This window comes from Tenebrio molitor, chromosome 7, assembly GCF_963966145.1.
Source record: "Tenebrio molitor chromosome 7, icTenMoli1.1, whole genome shotgun sequence".
Lineage (NCBI taxonomy): Eukaryota > Metazoa > Arthropoda > Insecta > Coleoptera > Tenebrionidae > Tenebrio > Tenebrio molitor.
Genome location: NC_091052.1, coordinates 6,500,911 through 6,518,723, shown reverse-complemented (window position 1 = coordinate 6,518,723; position 17,813 = coordinate 6,500,911). Strand labels below are relative to the sequence as shown.

The following is a 17,813-nucleotide window of genomic DNA, read 5'->3' as shown; positions in this document are numbered from 1 at the left end:
TTTTTTGCAAAAAAGCGAGGTTGCAGGGCTTCATTAACAAATTTATAACTCTTGAACCATCGGAAATAAATAATTGATTTTTTTTTAGTTGAATTCCTAAAGACCTGGCTGATCTTTTCCGCCATTAGTGAATTTTTTTTATGTTTCATACGTCTACTGAAATTTTTCAAAATTGCTAATCAAAAAATGTAAAAAACTTAATTTTTTTAAATGGTAACCTCCATTTGTGACACTAGATATAAATGTAAAATTTCATTCTAAGCCTACTTTTATTAACATTGTGTATGCCTATTCCCAGCGGTTTCGATTTTTTGAGTAAAATATTCTTTTTTTTTACCAAACAATTGTTTTATTTGAATTTTTATTCAAAAATCGCATGCAATAAACAGTAGATACAAACGAAATAATAAAAAAATAAGCAAATTAACAAAAGAATATTTTCAATGAAATCATTTACATTAAAATATTTTTTTGTTAATTTGCTTATTTTTTTATTGTTTTGTTGCTATCTAATTTTTATTGCAATGTTATTTTTGAATAAAAATTCAAATAAAACAATTGTCGTTAATAGCGCAAAATCGCGGCCAAATCTCTGGAAAGTCAGTAAAGTAAAAATAAATTATTTATTTCTGATGGTTCAGGAATTATAATTTTTTTAATGAAGCCCTGCAACCTCACTTTTTTGCAAAAAAGATAACATAGGTCAAAAACGATGACAGATAAGTAATGACAAAAAGACGTACTAAACTCAAAAGTTAACGTAGAATCGAAATGTGAAGTCAAAATGGGGTCTTTCTATTTAAAAAAACAAACATGGCATCGATTTCCGGACTTTCCGGAAGTGCCGCCATTTTGAAAATATTTCATTTGAACTTAGAGTAGTCGATTATAGTCAACTACCAATTTTCATATTAATATGATTTTGGGAAATCAAAAAGTTTCTAATGAACGGGCTACGTGAATCAGCCTGTATGTATTTTTAAAAGATAGTTAAACCCTTAATTAGGTCTTAATTTATTTGTTTTAAGAAGTATTTTTGTGTTAGATTATATGTAATTAGAAAATTTTTGATTCACTCAAAACCGTAAAGATAAACAAATTTTGTTCTTCAAATAAAAATTACGATTTTGTCAGTCAGGTTCAGTTCTGGTTTAAGGCTAGGTATTTGTTTTAAACTTATTTACATACTCGTAAAATATTATCACAGTTTAAAAACCTCTTGCAGTTAGATTTTTCTTGGAAAGAATACGACAATTTTCTGTGAATTTATCGTGAGTGATATCTACTTTATACACCGCGTATAAATTTAGTCAACCGGAAATAATAGCAACAAGAGTGACAATCGTAGTTTTTGCATTTTATTTTAAATTAATTGCCTTGAAAACTTGTAATAAAAATTGTTGCTAAAAACTGAAGTTAGATGTGCAAACACCATTCAATATCTTGGCCTTGACTTGGAATGTCAATGCAATTATTAATTAAATTGAAGTTTTGCAGAAATAAAAAAAAACTGAACTAGATAAATAAGAGTACGGGTATAAACATGTTCAAATCGTAATTAATAATCAATATTGATCTGATTAACAATCACGTGGATTACACATGGGTGTGATTTAAAAAAAAATCCAAAAGAAAAATTTTTTTGATTACTTCTGACGATTAATTAATCCAAATTTTCAATAATATCATCTGTTATATACACGATTTTGGATTTTTTTTATGTACTGGAAATACAAAATGAGTTTTGTTAAGTGTTTCGGTAAAATACAAGATGAAAAGATAAAAAAAATCGTTGATTAGATTAGTTTATCCTGGCTCTTAATTTTATTTGAGTACTGGAAATCATTCGTTTAGTCATAAACTCAACACCATGACGCTATTTATTTTTATTTTGACATGTAAGTGATGAGTGTTTTTGTACAACGTACGTGATCAACCATTTTTCTGTGTGATATTGATTACCTACAAAAAAATGTAAAATTAGGCTTAGTTTTAAAATTGTTACGAATTTAGGTTCTCTCCTGAGCTATGGGGTTACTGCCAAACCGGGACGTAGAATTGTGGGTGGCACTGTGGTAACAGATCGATCAAAATTTGCTTACCAGGTAGGGATTACCAAAAATGTTATCAATTTATTTTATAACGGCCTCATTTTTTTTACACAAATTGGAATATTATATTAAACGTTGAGTACTCCTGAGTACTATCATCTGATAGTACTCACAAGTACTCAACGTTTTCATAGTGAGTGCATTTAATTGAAAGTGACGAATACTGATTGAAATGTAACGTAATAGTTATTTTTATATTAAGTGCGCGAAGAGAGTGTTTTTTGTGCATGAAAAGATCTTTTACGCCGAGACGAAGGTCGAGGCAGTATAAGCCTTTGAATGCACAAAAACATCTTCGCGCACGAAATATAAACAATATTTTTTCTATAATTGATTCAAAAAATTGAAATTAAAAATTCAAATTTTTGAAGGAACTCTGAAGTTTCAATGCAGTGACCATGTTGCTAGGTAACTAATAAAAAACAGTGCGTGAAATGAAAAACAGAAATAGTCGTATGCGTGAAATTGCATTTCACACACTGTTTTGTATGGTTTCTATGGTTTCGATCTTACTAACAATGTAAAAAGAAAGACACGTAAGAAAATGACCCACTTCATGCACAGATAACTATGCGCGAATTTCAATTTTTTGAATTAATTATATAAAAAAGTATTTTTATTTTTAGTTTAATTGTTTATACTAAAATATTAACAATAAATAAAGGTTTAAATTGTTTTTAGGCTCTGCTTCTCTACTATGATACTCCCTACTGTGGCGGAACAATAATCGACGAAAGACATATTTTGACAGCTGCACATTGTTGTTTTCCCATAGATTCGTTAATAAAACCCAAAGAATTATCTGTAGCACTGGGAAATTTAAAATTAGAAGATAAGACTACGGTACTAGGAGTTCAAAATATCTTTGTTCACGGAAGTTACGATGCAGATAAAATAATTAACGACATCGCCGTAATAAGAGTAATTGATACAATGTTATTTTTGGCATGATCAAACTTTTTGTGTTGTTTAGCTTTCAGACAAGTTAAGCTGGACAGATAAAATTCGTCCAATAAATTTAACTCAAGAGTATCTGACCACCGGGAATTGTATTGTCTCAGGATGGGGAACCACAAATTCTGTAAGTATACAGTTATATTTTTCAATATTATGTTATTGTCTGTCATTAAGTCAGGAAAATACATGAATCAAGATCTTCTTTTTGTGGAAGTTCCCTTAGTTGACAAGACAACGTGTAATGCGTCGTACGCCTTAACAGAAGGTCCTGTAGGAGACGACGTACTTTGCGCAGGATTAACTGGAAAAGATTCTTGTCAGGTATATCCCACTGATTCACCAGTCATCTAGATCACATTTATTTTGCAATGGTAGGGCGACTCAGGAGGTCCTCTAGTCTGTTCCGATAGTCTTACCGGAATAGTATCTTATGGAATTGGATGTGGGGAGCAATACTTTCCGGGTGTGTACACAGAAGTCGCAAAATATATAGATTGGATAGAGACACAAAAACAAAGATCATCATCTGTGGTTAATCAAGCAATGTCAACGTTCCTTCTACTATTGTTTGTAAAAATTATCGCAACTTTATCATAGTAGCAGTTCCTAATTTGAAATGTTATAGACTTTATTATTTCATAAATGTCATTCTTTCGTTAATAAATATATTGTAAAGTTGGTAAACATTGTTATAGTTTTTGTTCCAAAAGTTGATTTTGATTGTGAGTATGATTGAAATCAAACTGACTCGGAAATGAAAATTGTATTTCTTCTTTGTTCAGAAGGGATTTTCAGTGATATGTTTTGCCATATGACACAAAGGAACTACAGATGATTGGGTAACAATAGTTCAAGCTACACAAAGTCTGTTTGTTAGGAAATTAATGATAAAATATCATAACGCCATTGATAAGATTAGACTATTTTATTGTATCATTTACGTGTGAGCATGAAAGATAAACCAATCAAAATCAACAGCCAATATAATGTTATGTTGGATATTGTTAGGTAAGTTACCAGTGTTGCTTTATTTTTGCATGATTATAAATTATAGAGAAGCTAAAAAAATAATTTAGGTTGTCTTATAAGCTGTGCCACGTGTATTAAACCCGAACCAAGAATTGCAGGTGGAACTGAAGTTAAAAACAGATCAAAATTTGCTTATCAGGTAAAAACACAAACATTAAAACTCTAGTTGTGAACGTAGAATTCTTTCTTTGTTATTTCAGGCAGCTCTTCTCTACAAAGGTGTTCCATTCTGTGGTGGAACAATAATTGACGAAAGACACATTTTAACTGCAGGAAATTGCTGTAAACCAAATCTTAAATTACTAGTCAAACCGTCAGAAGTTGCTGTCGCTGTTGGAAATCTCAATTTGTACGATACTTCTAACGTCAAACGAGTACAAAATGTCTTTATTCATGAAAGCTACGATCCGGTCACACTTGCCAATAACATAGCCGTATTAAGAGTAATTGACAGATTTATATTACTGTACATCCATAAAAGATATCAATGGCACAGATTTCAGGTTCTTTCAACAAGTGGACAGATGACATACGACCCATCAATTTAACAACAACAAATCTGGTAAATAATACTACTTGCACTGTGTCTGGATGGGGAACGACTCTTGATGTACGTCAATTATTCTATTTTCTGCCCAAATTTAATATTTCTTTTGACAGACGATAGATGACATGAATTCGAAGCTTTTGTATGCAGAAGTTCCCATTGTTGATTGGGAAACGTGTAACAAAGCATATTCCGCTTTTACTTATCCAATCGGTGATAAAGCAATTTGTGCCGGAACAACTGGAAAGGACTTTTGTCAGGTATTTTTTATTTTTTAATTTATCTGTTGTGGAATTTTTGAGATTTAAGGGTGACAATGGTGGTCCTCTTGTGTGCGATAATAGTCTAGCAGGAATAATATCTTTTGGATATGGGTGTAGTTATAAGAACTATCCCAGTGTATACACTGAAGTATCTAAATACTTGAAGTGGATAGAAGATCAAAAGACAAGACCGTCATCGTGGGCAGAATCTAAAGAAACAACGTTTTTGTTGCTGTTGTTGTTATTAAAAATTTGCTACATTTTGTAATAACTTTCTAATAAAGATTTTCAGAAGAGTGAACGAAGATAATAAAGAAAGATGAAACTGAATTGTTCTTGCAACTTGATTAATACTCAGTAAACTTTGCCTACCTACTCGTAGTACATGAATTATTATTTTTTCAAATTATACTCGCAGAGAACGAGAATAATTTAAGACAAAAGACCGGCAGATGGTTAGAACACAATAAATAAAAAATAAGACAAAAAATAAACGAAATAGTTCAGTAGACAACAGTTTAATTTATTTTATTCTTAAACAATAATGTAATAAATTAGGTACATTTGCAAAGTAAACTTTGCCTTTGTTGTTGAAATTTATCATTAGTGGTAAGGATACAGAGAGATAACATTCAAAATGCGCACGTATCCTTGAAAATTGTAATAAAATAATAAATTACTAATAATGTTGATTAAATTTGCAATATTAAAATTTGGTGAGTAAATTTATTATATCATAAGAAACTATCGATTACAAATGACCATTTTGTGCAATTTAAATGACTTTATTTTTATTGTTTACAACTAAATTGGTGTAATTAACGGGTGTTCAAATGAAAAATTCGTCAAGTTGGCTATGACTTTTTCTTGAAACAAAATAGAGCGAAAACAGTCAGTTCTATTTTGCGAGTATAACGACTTTTTCTGAGTTGAGTATCGTTTTCTGTGGAATTGAACTTTAATTGAATTTAATTTCAATTTAATTAATGCACCAAAAACATCTATCCGAGAATTGAGTCAGCAAATTAATCTCTGTTGGAACAACGCAGAGTTTACATCTTTATCTCTACCGTGTCAAAAATGTCATTTTTTAACATGGTCCTAACCTAACTTTTATCATTGATCTTCTAAGATATACTTCACAATGTTGTGAATAATTCAAAGGCTACTTGAACAACTTTTCAATTGAACACTCGATACCTATATGATGTATGATGCTTTTGAAAATCTGAAACTTATTGATTTATCAAAATCTTATTATTTAGCTAACTAATCAATCAGTTCAAAGGTAGTACAAAATGGCACTTGACGATATTTTTGTACCACGACAACGTTTCATCTCAAATAACGCATTTTTGGAGGTCTCGAGAGTGAAATTGTAAAAAAAAGTAAAATTATCTAAATCTAAATCTAAAATGTTTACACTTTCGTATGGACACATTTCTACGAAAATTGTGAAAATGAAGAGATTACTAGATTTATATTTGTCACAACAGTGTTATTACTTATTACATTTAGAAACGATTAATAGTAAACAAAAATTAATTAATGTTAGTTTTGAAATTGCGCAAGGATATCACATATAATAACCATAAAAGTACTAAGCTTTGATACTGTCAGCTAAAATAATGAATACTTGTAATATTAATTCTTTCACAATTGTACAGTCGTTGACCAAAATAAAATAGGACAAAGTGTTACCTTAGACAGTTTCACAATTCAAAAATTTGTGTAGTGTAAGTGAGGCGTATGTGTCTCAGATTAGATTACAACTTGATTTGACTTGACGATTGATTTACAAAAAGTTAGGTTGTGTTTTTTCACTTGTCATCTCGTCACTGTCACTATGTTCAATTGAATGATTCTGAGTTTTTGAAATATTGTCGAATGATGACACTTATCAGAATTGTTTTTTTTTTTTTATTTTTGGCACTTTTGTTTCCTAAGAGATGGATTTCGCAAAAATATCGAATTACACAATCGAAATTTACTTTTACTTATTTTGGTCAACGACTGTACCTTTCAATAGACAAACAATTTTGTATTAACAATTCACTTAATTGATTCTAATTTTTATTCTTACTTTTACATCAATAACTAGCTTTTTTTGTTCGACACTGTCAGAATTTGAGAATTTTCTCCTGTGTGAACGGATTTTGATGAATTTGACAACTTGTCAAAACGAAACGTCAAGCTAATTTTAAAGATTTTCAGCCATTTGGAGCCTTTGGGGGGGCTCGTCGAACAAAAAAACGTTGTATTCAACTCGTTCTTGTGTAATTTGCGCTTTTTTGGCACTCGTGGACCTTTAAAACTCTCGTTTCACTCGAGTTTTAAACTGGCCCACTCATGCCAAAAAAAGCCCAAATTACACACCAACTCGTTAAATAAATAACTATTAAGGCATTCATAATTTTCTTATCGAAATTTAAAAACTACACTAGAAATAATAAATTATTTATTTTACTCGTAGGTTGCTTCATAAGCAGTATCGCATGCACTACATTAGAGTTGAAAATTATTGGCGGAATAGAAGTAAAAGATCGCTCAAAATTCTCATATCAGGTGAAAAAGAAAACATCAAGAGTAAACTTCTTACTTATTTTATTAGTGCCTTCGGACGTAATAAATACTCCATACAGTAATAATGTCATTAATATTTGCAGGCATATATTCTCTACAACAATTTTTTCCCATATTGTGGTGCAACAATAATCACTGAAAAACATGTTTTGACAGCAGCACATTGTTGTTTTGTTATTGAGACAGAGCAAATAAAACCCTCAGAAGTAGCTGTAGTCACTGGAAATTTGCAGTTGGGAGATCGGACAAATTTAAAACAAGTTAAAAATGTTTTTGTTCACGATTATTACGACTACGTTACAATGAACTACGACATAGCTATATTGGAGGTACGTTTTGTAAAATATTACTTTCGCAATGAAGTAATGATGAATTTTAAAATGTAGTACAGATTTTAGATACTTTTAAACCTTGGACAAACAACATACGACCTATTGATTTAAATAAAAAGCATATCAATAGTGGCACTTGCATTGTATCGGGCTGGGGTACAACGCTTGCTGTAACTATTCACACATCGACTTTAACCAAGAAAATAACTGATGTATTTATATTTTTCTTAGGGGAGAAACTATATGAACAACGAGCTGATGTACGCAGAAGTGCCAATTGTTGATTTTGAAGTTTGCAAGTCTTCATACTCGTCCGAAAATATTAATTTATACAAAAATAAAATTTGTGCTGGAATTGCTGGCAAGGATTCCTGCCAGGTAATATTTACATTTTTGGATTTATTGATCGTACATTTTTATAGGGCGACTCTGGAGGTCCTCTGGTTTGTTCTGGTACGCTAACGGGACTTGTATCTTTTGGAATTGACTGCGCCCATGAAAATTTTCCCGGTGTCTATACAGATGTTGCAAAATATTTAAACTGGATAGAAAATTATACATCTAGCGCTATAGATTCACAACCAATTACATTGGATACTGTAATTTCAACAGCACATTTAGAATCTAGTACCGTAAAATTAAGAGTGTCTTCAACTTATCCAACTATATCAACTAACACATCTTCTGGTAGTGTATCTACCACGGTTGGTCTAATCAACACAAGATCAACTGTGACTTCAGCTCGTGAAGATACGACTAAACAAGCCAACATAGTATCTTCTAGTATTGTACCTACCACTGTCAGTTCAAGCAACACAAGATCAACTTTGACTTCAACTCGTGAAGATGCGACTGAACCAGCCAATACAGTTGTTATTCCACTGTTATCTTCTGGAGCTAATAAAGCAGTTTTGCTTATAATTTTCTTATTGTTGTCCCATATGTTGTTACTAATTTAATGTAATATCACTTGTTGATTAAACACATTTTGTTTGAATTGAATGGTCAGGAATTTAATTCTTATTTCGTATTTTGAATACATATCGTAAACAATTATTTAAAGAATTGAAAGAAACAAATTGCAAAAATACAATCTATTGACTAATAACTTGAATAAGATTTAATAACAAAGAATTTAGTTTAATTGATTTTTCTGAGATAGATAGATCATCAGCTGTGATTAAACCAATAAAATATTGCTTAATTTATTTGCTCCGCGGTATTATATTTTCACTCCTCTTTCCAAAAAACTATGTCAACATCAAATTAAATGGTTAATTTTATTGTTGAACGAAATATTCTCGATAAGAATGGGGTAATTTCATCTATTTATTTGAGGAACGAAACTAATTTCGTCATTTAGATCTGATCTAACAACACTCACGATGAAATGTTTCAGAATGATCTTATTTGGTAAGTTACTAATTTTTGCTGTGGATTTTCATTACAAGTAAAACATTCATTTTAGGTTGTCTTTTAAGCAACAGTTTGTGTACTAATCATGAACCTAAAGTTGTGGGTGGCACTGAAGTAACAGATAGATCAAATTTTCCCTATCAGGTAAAAAGCAAATAATTCTTAAAAATAATATCGCAATCCAATTACATTCAACAGTTTTGGAGTCGCATCTGAGATAAAATAGGTCATCATATATAATCGTTGCTTTTAGGCATATCTTCTCTATATTGATACTATTCCTTATTGTGGAGCAACGATAATTACAGAAAGACATGTTCTAACAGCTGCACATTGCTGTTTTCCAACTGCCAGTCTGGCACAACCTTCAGAAATAAGCGTGGTCACGGGAAATTTAGATTTAAATGATCGATCAAATGTCAAACAGGTTGAAAATGTCATGGTTCATGAAAATTATGATCGGTACTCATTGTACAACGACATCGCGATAATCAAGGTATCAAGACTAATTTACAAACTATCCAGGAGACCAAAAATTGAAAAAAATACCATAGATTTCAGAAACTTTTCAACCTTGGACAAACAATATACGGCCAATTCATTTGAACATAGATGACGTAGATAGTGGTACTTGTACTGTATCGGGATGGGGTACAACAATTTCTGTAAGCATGTCACTGTGCATTAACAATTCAAGTGAATTGGTGTATTTAGGGAGATAATCAAATGCATGATAAACTCATCTACGTAGAAGTTCCAATCGTAGAGAAGGAGAAGTGTCGATCTACGTATCTAAATGCAGGAATTTCAATAGGTGAAAACAGAATTTGTGCAGGGACACTTGGAAAGGATGCTTGTCAGGTAACTTCCCATTAAGCATTAACTTTACACTGCTTGTACTTATTGTTTCTAAAGGGAGACTCTGGAGGTCCTCTAGTCTGTTCGGATAAGTTAACAGGAGTTGTATCTTCTGGAATAGATTGTGGTGACGCTGTCTATCCAGGTTTGTACACCGAAGTAGCTAAATACATAGAATGGATAAAACTTCATACATCGGACACTACTACATCAAGTACTGTTGCATCTACTTTTTCGACTAGTACGTCTAAGTCTACATCTACGTCTACGTCATCAGTCAGTACAGATTCGACCGAAAATAACACAAACTCTACTGGTACAACAACTATTGTTTCTTCAACACCCACACAATCATCTTCCACAAATAATAGAATGGCTTTTTCGGTGGTTCTCTTAACGCTCATAAAAATAATTCTAGTATTTTATAACTTATAAACCCTTCGGAGTAGACTAAATATTAAATAGTATTTGTATTTTTAAATATTTTCAATTAAATTATACAGGCACGTGTTTTCTTTGTTCGTTTTTCGGAAATCCTATCTATACATTAATACCTACTAATAATAATAATTAATACGAGTAATTACTTTATTGAAGTATAAAAGAAAATTATTATCGATAAGATTAAGCTTCTGGAGATGACTATTTATTACTAGAATCGTATAATTCAAATCATTCTCAGCAGTCAAAGAGTTAGCTATTATTATGTTGTTACGGGTGATTATATTCTGTAAGTACTAGTATTCCTAGTTCAAGTTTAAACAAAATTACTTTTAAAAAATAAACTGTTTCTTCAGATTGTCTTCTTTGCAAGATTTTGTGTAGTACATCAGAACCTAAAATAGTTGGTGGGATTGAGGTAGTAGACAGATCCAAATTCGCGTATCAGGTAAGGAAACTTACTCAAAAATATTTTTAAGTTGGATCTTGCAACTAGAGTTGATTGACTAGATGGTGTTAAAAACCAAAATTTGTCAATACCCTGTAATCTGGAAAAAATTTTATGGTTGGTAATAATAATTATTATCAGCCGAACCATTAATTTCATTAAGGAATTTAGATTAGTAGCAGGTGAAATTGTACATGTTCGTAACTAGAGTAAAGTATTAAATTGCAGGCATATCTTCTCCACGGAGGTTACTTTGCATATTGCGGTGCGTCTATAATCAGTGCAAAGCATGCTTTAACAGCAGCGCATTGTTGTTTTTTGTATAACGAAACATTGCAAGTAGAACCGTCAGCAGTAGCTGTCGTTACTGGAAATTTGGACTTATATGATCGGACGAATCTTAAACAAGTGGAAGATGTTTTTGTTCATGAGGATTACGACTACGAAACTTTGAACAACGACATTGCCATATTTAAGGTATCTTTTGGAAAATATTTTTTTTCTAATTAAGTCACTGTTAACATATAGTTACACAGATCTTGGATACTTTTGAACCTTGGACGGACAACATTCAACCTATTATCTTAAACAGAGATTATGTGAACAGTGGTGATTGCATAGTATCTGGTTGGGGTACTACATACTCAGTACGTACTAATTTCAATTTCGCTCAAACAAAAAATGACGATTGTGTTTCCTTTAGGGAGGAAACTCTATGAATAAGAAACTCATGTACGTGGAAGTGCCAATTGTCCATTTGGATGTGTGTTATTCCGCATATTTACCCGAAGACATTTTTATAGACGAAAATAAAATTTGCGCTGGAGTCCCAGGCAAAGATTCGTGCCAGGTAACACTCACAGTATTAGATTTTTTAATTTGTTCATGACACATTTTTAGGGTGACTCCGGAGGTCCTATGGTTTGTTCTGATAAACTAACCGGAATAGTATCTTTTGGAATCGACTGTGGTCATGAAATTTTTCCAGGAGTCTATACAGATGTAGCTAGATACATAAACTGGATAGAACACCATATGCTTTCCACCACTACACCTAGTACAAATTCTAGTACGGATTCTAGTACGGATTCTAGTACAGATTCTAGTACGGATTCTAGTACGGATTCTAGTACTACGGATTCTAGTACGGATTCTAGTACAGATTCTAGTACAGATTCTGGTACATCTAATGCAGCAGTTTCACTAATAATTTATTTATTTCTTTGGAAAATTGTTAACTTAGAGTAGTAACATTGTGTATTAAAGAATTTTGTAGCATTTAGAATTTTACGCTCATTTCTGTTTACAAATCAGATTGAACAGACATAAATAGTAACCAGGAAAACGCGATTGTTTCTATTTTTTATTGAATTATAAATAATACAGATCGAACACTAACTTATCAGGGTAGACGTGGAGTCAACAAAAATATAATCTGAATGTTGGTAAATTTTGAGAGAACAATGGTTAATAAAGAACCCTTATCTAAGTTTTTTCTACTAAATCAGTTCGAGATTGTTTTTTTTTCATCAGTAAACTAGAAAGGGTCGAATGGAAATTTTTTCAGGTCAAATGATCTCCACGAATTCCCAGTCTGAAATAAGATCGAATAGTGGTGTTGACAAGTAGAAAATTAGCATTTTTCGGTTAATTTCGATTACAAGTGAGCTCTCACGTTTCTTACAATTTCACTTTTTATCCTGTCGTACAACATTCATAATCAATTCGTCAATGCCAACACAACAAAGAGCTGGAATAAGGAAAGCAGCCCTACATGCGGTATTCGGCATTCATTATACTAGGTCAAACTCCTATTTTCAAGAGAGCTTTCGCTTATTTTACAAGAACCGTACATTAATAAATTACAAAAGTTCAAAACACAGTTTTGTCCAGATTTGTGAGAAGCGATTTATTTAGAAAGCTTGTTTAGGAATCTGCATTGTCGGATGTGCGGATACATTTTACTTTTAAATGTTGGCATCAGTAGGAAAGTGTGTTGTAAAAAGGTTGTGATAAATGACCGTTCGATTTAAAGTCATTTTACACTTATTGCAAAATTATCGACAGACTAATCGATAACATGAGTAATTGTTTAAAGATGGAAATATTTTACTGGAATCCTGGAGGCACTCCAAGCCAGAGCTTTGTACAAAGGACAAATCATTTGTTTTCGGCATTTGGGAAAGCAATAAACAATAAACGAATTATTGGAATATTTTTATGACTGACGTGCTATGTCGGGAATTTAAGGTGTCCCCCTTTAGGCATTCTAAAATCTTCGAATCTCTCCTCAAATATTTCGCATAATATTTTACAGCATCTTGGAAAATTATTGAACCATTTTATTCGCAGGATTGGATTCGATAAACTTTTTACAATCAGTTTTCGTCGCGATGTACGATTGCATCTCCCTCAAATCGCATCATTGGCAACTTTGTACTCCTTTGGCCCATTAGAGATCGTAAACCTTCACGCTGCACCGCGACACTTCCGCCATTTTATTTCCAATCTTATTTACAAAGCCGCCATACTTGCGAGACCGCCGAAGACATATGCACACGAGTGAATCTTTTTGCGATGAATGTTTGCATCAAGTTTATGCGGAGTAATGCGCTTTCCTAGTTGGATTTCGGAAGATATATGACAGCTTTGCTTTCGGTGCATTGTGCGAATTTCCGTCGAGCTTATGCACCCACCCGCACCTCCTTGTTCTCCACACGCGGATCCGGAGATATATATTTAATATCGCATATCGTTCCGGTTGCTCCTTTTTCACCGTTTCACCAGACGCTTTCAGCTTTGCACAGATAAACTGAGCGCAAATCTTCGGAAGCTCGAAGCTCGTCACGATCGCATTATGGAGAAACGCGACTCCAAATTGGATAGGGTTATTAAGACGTTTGTTCATAATTTTTTTGGGTGACGTGATGAGGTCTTCGACGCAAGATTTCTTCTCGAGATAAGCGCTCGCACTGGACCTTCATAAATTTGTTTTGGACACTACATTTAATTTTGAATGTAGTTTGGAGCCGTTACACTCAACGGACGGAGCTAAAGCGTATAAAGTTCACGAGATTGTTCGATAAAACTTATAATAACAAAGGAGGACGTACTTTTATTGACTTCTATTTGCCATTATAACTACCGTGTTTACTCCCAAACTGCAACGGATGACTTATGCACACATTACTGGAGGAATTTCGCCTTTTCAGCACTGGGTTAGCAAATACAGAAGTATCTGCAGTTTGCTAGAATCACACACGATACACTCTCAAATGTACTCTGTAAACATTTCACTATTTCACAGTTTACTTTAAAAACCATCTGCTAGCAGGGGCGGCTCATGCCGGCGGACACGGAAGGATGTGCCTCCCAAATTACAACATCAACAAATTAAATGTAATAATCGAAAATAAATCTTTATTATTAGCGGCACTTTAAATTTTTTTTAAAATAACAAGAATAGAGACAGGACAAGAAAAAGAAAGAGAAATTAAAAATTCATTTGGGGCTCTAGCTGGACACCATCTTTGACAAAGACGTTGTACCATTTGAATAAAACTAAACATACAAAAAGGATTTATTTATATATTGGTTCCGGGTGCGCCTACCTTCGCAGAAGAAATGAAAGAAGAAGTTAGTTTAAAATTCAAAAATAATTGTATGGGAATCAACGAGCATATTACAAATATCTCGATCTATTTTACTTTATCCGTAAGGATATATGAGAATATACCGGGTGATTTTAAATGAATGTGACTTTTTTTCATAGGTTGGTAATATTATTGTTGGTTATTCTGCTTTTTAATGTGATAATTGACATAAACATAGGCGTCCTCGCCTATTTGGCACAATTTATTAATACATAAAATGTCAAAATGACGTACGTACGCCAATGTGTTGATTAAGGTAGAGCTCGTGCCAACTCTCATGATCGATGACGCAGAAACCAAAATGCGTACTGACGCGGCTGTACTATTCGAACTAAAAACATCGGTACTGTTTTTTCACACTTTACAGTTTACAGATTTGTGAGCTAATTTATGTTGATATTTATTTGGCGATAGGTCTCTTGACAATGTCGGGCATTCTAGTCCAAACCGTTGGACAGTATAAAATGCAACAGACGTTTTTGGGTTTCACTTATCAAAATTGGGCTCCGCCTTCGCGCAGCGTTTGTCAAGGTCATTGATCATGACAGTTGGCACAAGCTCTATCAAGTTTGCCAAAATAATTTATGAAAAATGTTCCCAACTTAAGAAAAAAAGTCACAATCATTTAAAATCACCCGGTATAAGGAAGAAGAGGAAAAACATACAGAAGTCAAGCCTTTTGCTAACCCATATCTTAGACCTATAAAACAAATGGTCCATATGGTATTTATGGACATGATTGGGAACATTTATCAATTGAAGGAATTTATAAACATGGAGATGTTTTTACTCTTGTAATGGGATCATAAATAATAATTAATTTTCTATTGTATAAATTTTTAAAATTTGTTATTTTTGCTCTTTTACTGAGAGCATAATTTTAGGGCAAAAATGTTACTGCTTGAAGAATATATTTCAAATTTTACGTGCGCTAGGTATTACTTTTTCTACGTAGAATTTAGTGATTTAAATGTCAACCAATCTCTCGCTGGGCAAACTTTAGTAGTTTAATTGCATTAACTTGATTTAGTGCCTTGATTCTTTCAGCAATGCCCTGGTTTGGAATAAACAATAAATTTTCTATTATTCTATTATTACAAAATCTATTTTTTAAGTTTTAATTAATCACTTGTTTACAAAATCCAGTTTCAATCCAGTCTCTTTCCGCATTGACGAATTCAACCAAAAAAAGTATTAAGCTCCAGAGCACTGAAATAAAATGTAAAGTTTGCCGGTTTAACTAGTCGATTTTGTTTTATCAGTCTTTGTTGAATTTAAATTTAATTAATTGCGCCCTTCTCATAATCGATTTTTTATGTAGTGGACTGGACGATAATCGTTCTACTAATTTTAACCACCGGAAAATAATTATTGCCTTGTAAGTTTAATAAGTGAGGTCATCTTCTAGATGTGATGAAATTAGAAGCAAAGCAATAGCTCAGGCACGTCCGAATTCTATCTACAGGAACTAACCCTTCATAATAGTTCAAGGGGGATCGGGAAAAGCAAATCAAATCTTGCCCGGCATGATTATTTGTCAAACTGACAATTAATTATTTTTTAATGTTGGGTCTGGAATAAGCTCGATGTGTTTATTCGGTGGAGACCACCCCGGAAATCTTATCGAAACAACAATAAATTGAACAAGGGTAGTAAAGAGAGTATTTGCGAACAGCAATAATAAATTCCAGTTCGGTCAGATTCTGGAAAAAAAGTAGGTCAGTTAGTTTTGCGTAAAAATACGGAGGAAATAATGTTACTAAGAAAGTCTAACACATTACAATTTAATACAGTTAGTATTCTATTCGAGGAGCGCCTAATTGTGAAATTATCTTCTTAATTTAAGCAGAAAGTTGGAAAAAAAATCTCGGAGGGACAATGTTATGCAGAAGTAATGACTGCATTAAACGACTTTTATTAGCCTTTCTGCTGAATTTATTAAATGTCTACGAAAAGAATCCTTTTATATAACAATGATATTTCAGGAGAAACTTATTTATTGCTTCTAGGTCACTAGGCGATATTTCATACAATCCTTGCGCAGAAATAGAATTGCGAAACAGAAGCAACTAAGTGAACAATTTATTCACGTCTCAAATAAATTGAATTGTTGGTCAGCGCTTTTTGAATATTTTTTATTAGCTTTTTACATTATGTTCCCTCCGAATAAATTTTTCTGATAAAACCGCTCGAATTTATAGGAAATGCGTGCAAAGGAAGTAAGTAATTATCCTTGAAAAGGGTAGTCGCTTCCTGAAATAACAAATTCCTTCTTAATGTTGTTTTGATGCGAATACGCCACAACTAATCTTTGTCCATTGCAGATCTCGACCCAAACAGACGCACTTGAATTTTAATTTATCTTGTTTAGGGATCGGAATAAAGGATCTTTGTCTTCATATTTATTGACAAATAGGTCGTGGAAATGTGCAAAAGCAGGAAACTCGCCGAACGAACATAATCTTAAGACGTTCATTTACTTTATAGATATCGGATTTATTAATGTATCTGGAAGTCGTTGCCTTAAATCTTCAAAACTAAATTGGGGTGGGACAAGGGATGTGCTGCCGAGTACAGAACGTGACAAACTTAATGCCGTCTCTTATCCCGCTAAAATCAGAAGAATATTTTCCTAGAAAATATAACATGGCTGAACTCTACTAAAAATAAATTCTCCACCTCTTCTTGCCACCCAAGTAATTTTTTTTATATTTTGAAACCTGAATTAATTGAATTGAATTTTAAACATAGATCAATACATTCTCTAGTGGAGAAAAGTGTGTTAAAGATGGTTAGTATTATTTGTATTTATAGAAGCTAACCGTCTGTTCGAAATAATGTTTTGTGAAGAATCAAACTGTCGATCACCTTCAAGAAAAGTTGATTAATGTTGTCGTTCAGACCGTCATTATTCCAATTATTCCGAGGGTTAATTTTGGAATAATTAACGTAAAAACAAGCTTCGACGTCAAAAATAAACAAACCTGCTAGTTTGAAACTTTCATTAAACTCCATGAAAAATAAAAAACAACACCGTAGATCTGGCGCTGGGGCGTGGGTGCACTAATTAAGCCGTGGGTGGCATTCAATCACGACCCTTCTTAGGATTAAAACAGTTGCAGTTGCATTCATTCAGAGGAGAATGGCACCGTGGCCAGGGTGGGGTTTTAGTTTT

At 32.8% G+C, this 17,813-nt stretch overlaps 5 protein-coding genes across 6 annotated transcripts; all 5 read left to right on the top strand.

The window, feature by feature from the left end:
• The first annotated feature begins 1,748 nt into the window (after positions 1-1,748).
• Positions 1,749-3,752, top strand: LOC138135566 (trypsin-1-like). 2 transcript variants are annotated; one of them, XM_069054328.1, is made up of 6 exons: positions 1,749-1,898; positions 2,014-2,105; positions 2,793-3,032; positions 3,085-3,192; positions 3,243-3,389; positions 3,444-3,752. In XM_069054328.1, exons 1-6 carry the CDS (start codon positions 1,871-1,873, stop codon positions 3,663-3,665), a joined length of 837 nt encoding a protein of 278 aa, XP_068910429.1. In that variant the 5' UTR covers positions 1,749-1,870; the 3' UTR covers positions 3,666-3,752. The 2 variants fall into 2 exon arrangements, with proteins under 2 accessions (XP_068910429.1, XP_068910430.1); XM_069054329.1 differs by having other exon boundaries at positions 1,891-1,924.
• A 175-nt stretch (positions 3,753-3,927) lies between these two features.
• LOC138135564 (trypsin beta-like) lies at positions 3,928-5,237 on the top strand. The gene is made up of 6 exons (XM_069054327.1): positions 3,928-4,076; positions 4,145-4,236; positions 4,298-4,540; positions 4,594-4,707; positions 4,758-4,904; positions 4,954-5,237. The coding sequence occupies exons 1-6, from the start codon at positions 4,055-4,057 to the stop codon at positions 5,173-5,175; spliced, it is 840 nt and encodes a 279-aa protein (XP_068910428.1). The 5' UTR covers positions 3,928-4,054; the 3' UTR covers positions 5,176-5,237.
• A 242-nt stretch (positions 5,238-5,479) lies between these two features.
• Positions 5,480-8,824, top strand: LOC138135560 (hypodermin-B-like). Its single transcript, XM_069054322.1, has 6 exons — positions 5,480-5,623; positions 7,381-7,472; positions 7,574-7,819; positions 7,882-7,992; positions 8,054-8,200; positions 8,245-8,824. Exons 1-6 carry the CDS (start codon positions 5,593-5,595, stop codon positions 8,779-8,781), a joined length of 1,164 nt encoding a protein of 387 aa, XP_068910423.1. The 5' UTR covers positions 5,480-5,592; the 3' UTR covers positions 8,782-8,824.
• Positions 8,825-9,081: 257 nt separating this feature from the next.
• On the top strand, positions 9,082-10,606 carry LOC138135562 (trypsin-1-like). The gene is made up of 6 exons (XM_069054325.1): positions 9,082-9,235; positions 9,291-9,382; positions 9,492-9,734; positions 9,793-9,903; positions 9,953-10,099; positions 10,154-10,606. Exons 1-6 carry the CDS (start codon positions 9,208-9,210, stop codon positions 10,529-10,531), a joined length of 999 nt encoding a protein of 332 aa, XP_068910426.1. The 5' UTR covers positions 9,082-9,207; the 3' UTR covers positions 10,532-10,606.
• A 42-nt stretch (positions 10,607-10,648) lies between these two features.
• On the top strand, positions 10,649-12,489 carry LOC138135563 (trypsin-1-like). Its single transcript, XM_069054326.1, has 6 exons — positions 10,649-10,826; positions 10,894-10,985; positions 11,214-11,462; positions 11,522-11,632; positions 11,689-11,835; positions 11,886-12,489. The coding sequence occupies exons 1-6, from the start codon at positions 10,802-10,804 to the stop codon at positions 12,231-12,233; spliced, it is 972 nt and encodes a 323-aa protein (XP_068910427.1). The 5' UTR covers positions 10,649-10,801; the 3' UTR covers positions 12,234-12,489.
• The last annotated feature ends 5,324 nt before the right edge of the window (positions 12,490-17,813 follow it).

Excerpts from the sequence above, each read along its gene's own strand:
- LOC138135566 (XM_069054328.1), top strand. The coding sequence starts at position 1,871 with ATGACGCTATTTATTTTTATTTTGACAT. Across the intron at positions 2,106-2,792 it reads GATCAAAATTTGCTTACCAG|GCTCTGCTTCTCTACTATGA; the intron begins GTAGGGATTACC and ends AATTGTTTTTAG. Across the intron at positions 3,390-3,443 it reads CTGGAAAAGATTCTTGTCAG|GGCGACTCAGGAGGTCCTCT; the intron begins GTATATCCCACT and ends TTGCAATGGTAG.
- LOC138135564 (XM_069054327.1), top strand. The coding sequence starts at position 4,055 with ATGTTATGTTGGATATTGTTAG. Across the intron at positions 4,541-4,593 it reads ATAACATAGCCGTATTAAGA|ATTTCAGGTTCTTTCAACAA; the intron begins GTAATTGACAGA and ends TCAATGGCACAG. Across the intron at positions 4,905-4,953 it reads CTGGAAAGGACTTTTGTCAG|GGTGACAATGGTGGTCCTCT; the intron begins GTATTTTTTATT and ends TTGAGATTTAAG.
- LOC138135560 (XM_069054322.1), top strand. The coding sequence starts at position 5,593 with ATGTTGATTAAATTTGCAATATTAAAATTTG. Across the intron at positions 7,473-7,573 it reads GCTCAAAATTCTCATATCAG|GCATATATTCTCTACAACAA; the intron begins GTGAAAAAGAAA and ends TAATATTTGCAG. Across the intron at positions 7,993-8,053 it reads GCTGGGGTACAACGCTTGCT|GGGAGAAACTATATGAACAA; the intron begins GTAACTATTCAC and ends TATTTTTCTTAG.
- LOC138135562 (XM_069054325.1), top strand. The coding sequence starts at position 9,208 with ATGAAATGTTTCAGAATGATCTTATTTG. Across the intron at positions 9,236-9,290 it reads TTTCAGAATGATCTTATTTG|GTTGTCTTTTAAGCAACAGT; the intron begins GTAAGTTACTAA and ends CATTCATTTTAG. Across the intron at positions 10,100-10,153 it reads TTGGAAAGGATGCTTGTCAG|GGAGACTCTGGAGGTCCTCT; the intron begins GTAACTTCCCAT and ends TTGTTTCTAAAG.
- LOC138135563 (XM_069054326.1), top strand. The coding sequence starts at position 10,802 with ATGTTGTTACGGGTGATTATATTCT. Across the intron at positions 10,827-10,893 it reads GTTACGGGTGATTATATTCT|ATTGTCTTCTTTGCAAGATT; the intron begins GTAAGTACTAGT and ends CTGTTTCTTCAG. Across the intron at positions 11,836-11,885 it reads CAGGCAAAGATTCGTGCCAG|GGTGACTCCGGAGGTCCTAT; the intron begins GTAACACTCACA and ends ACACATTTTTAG.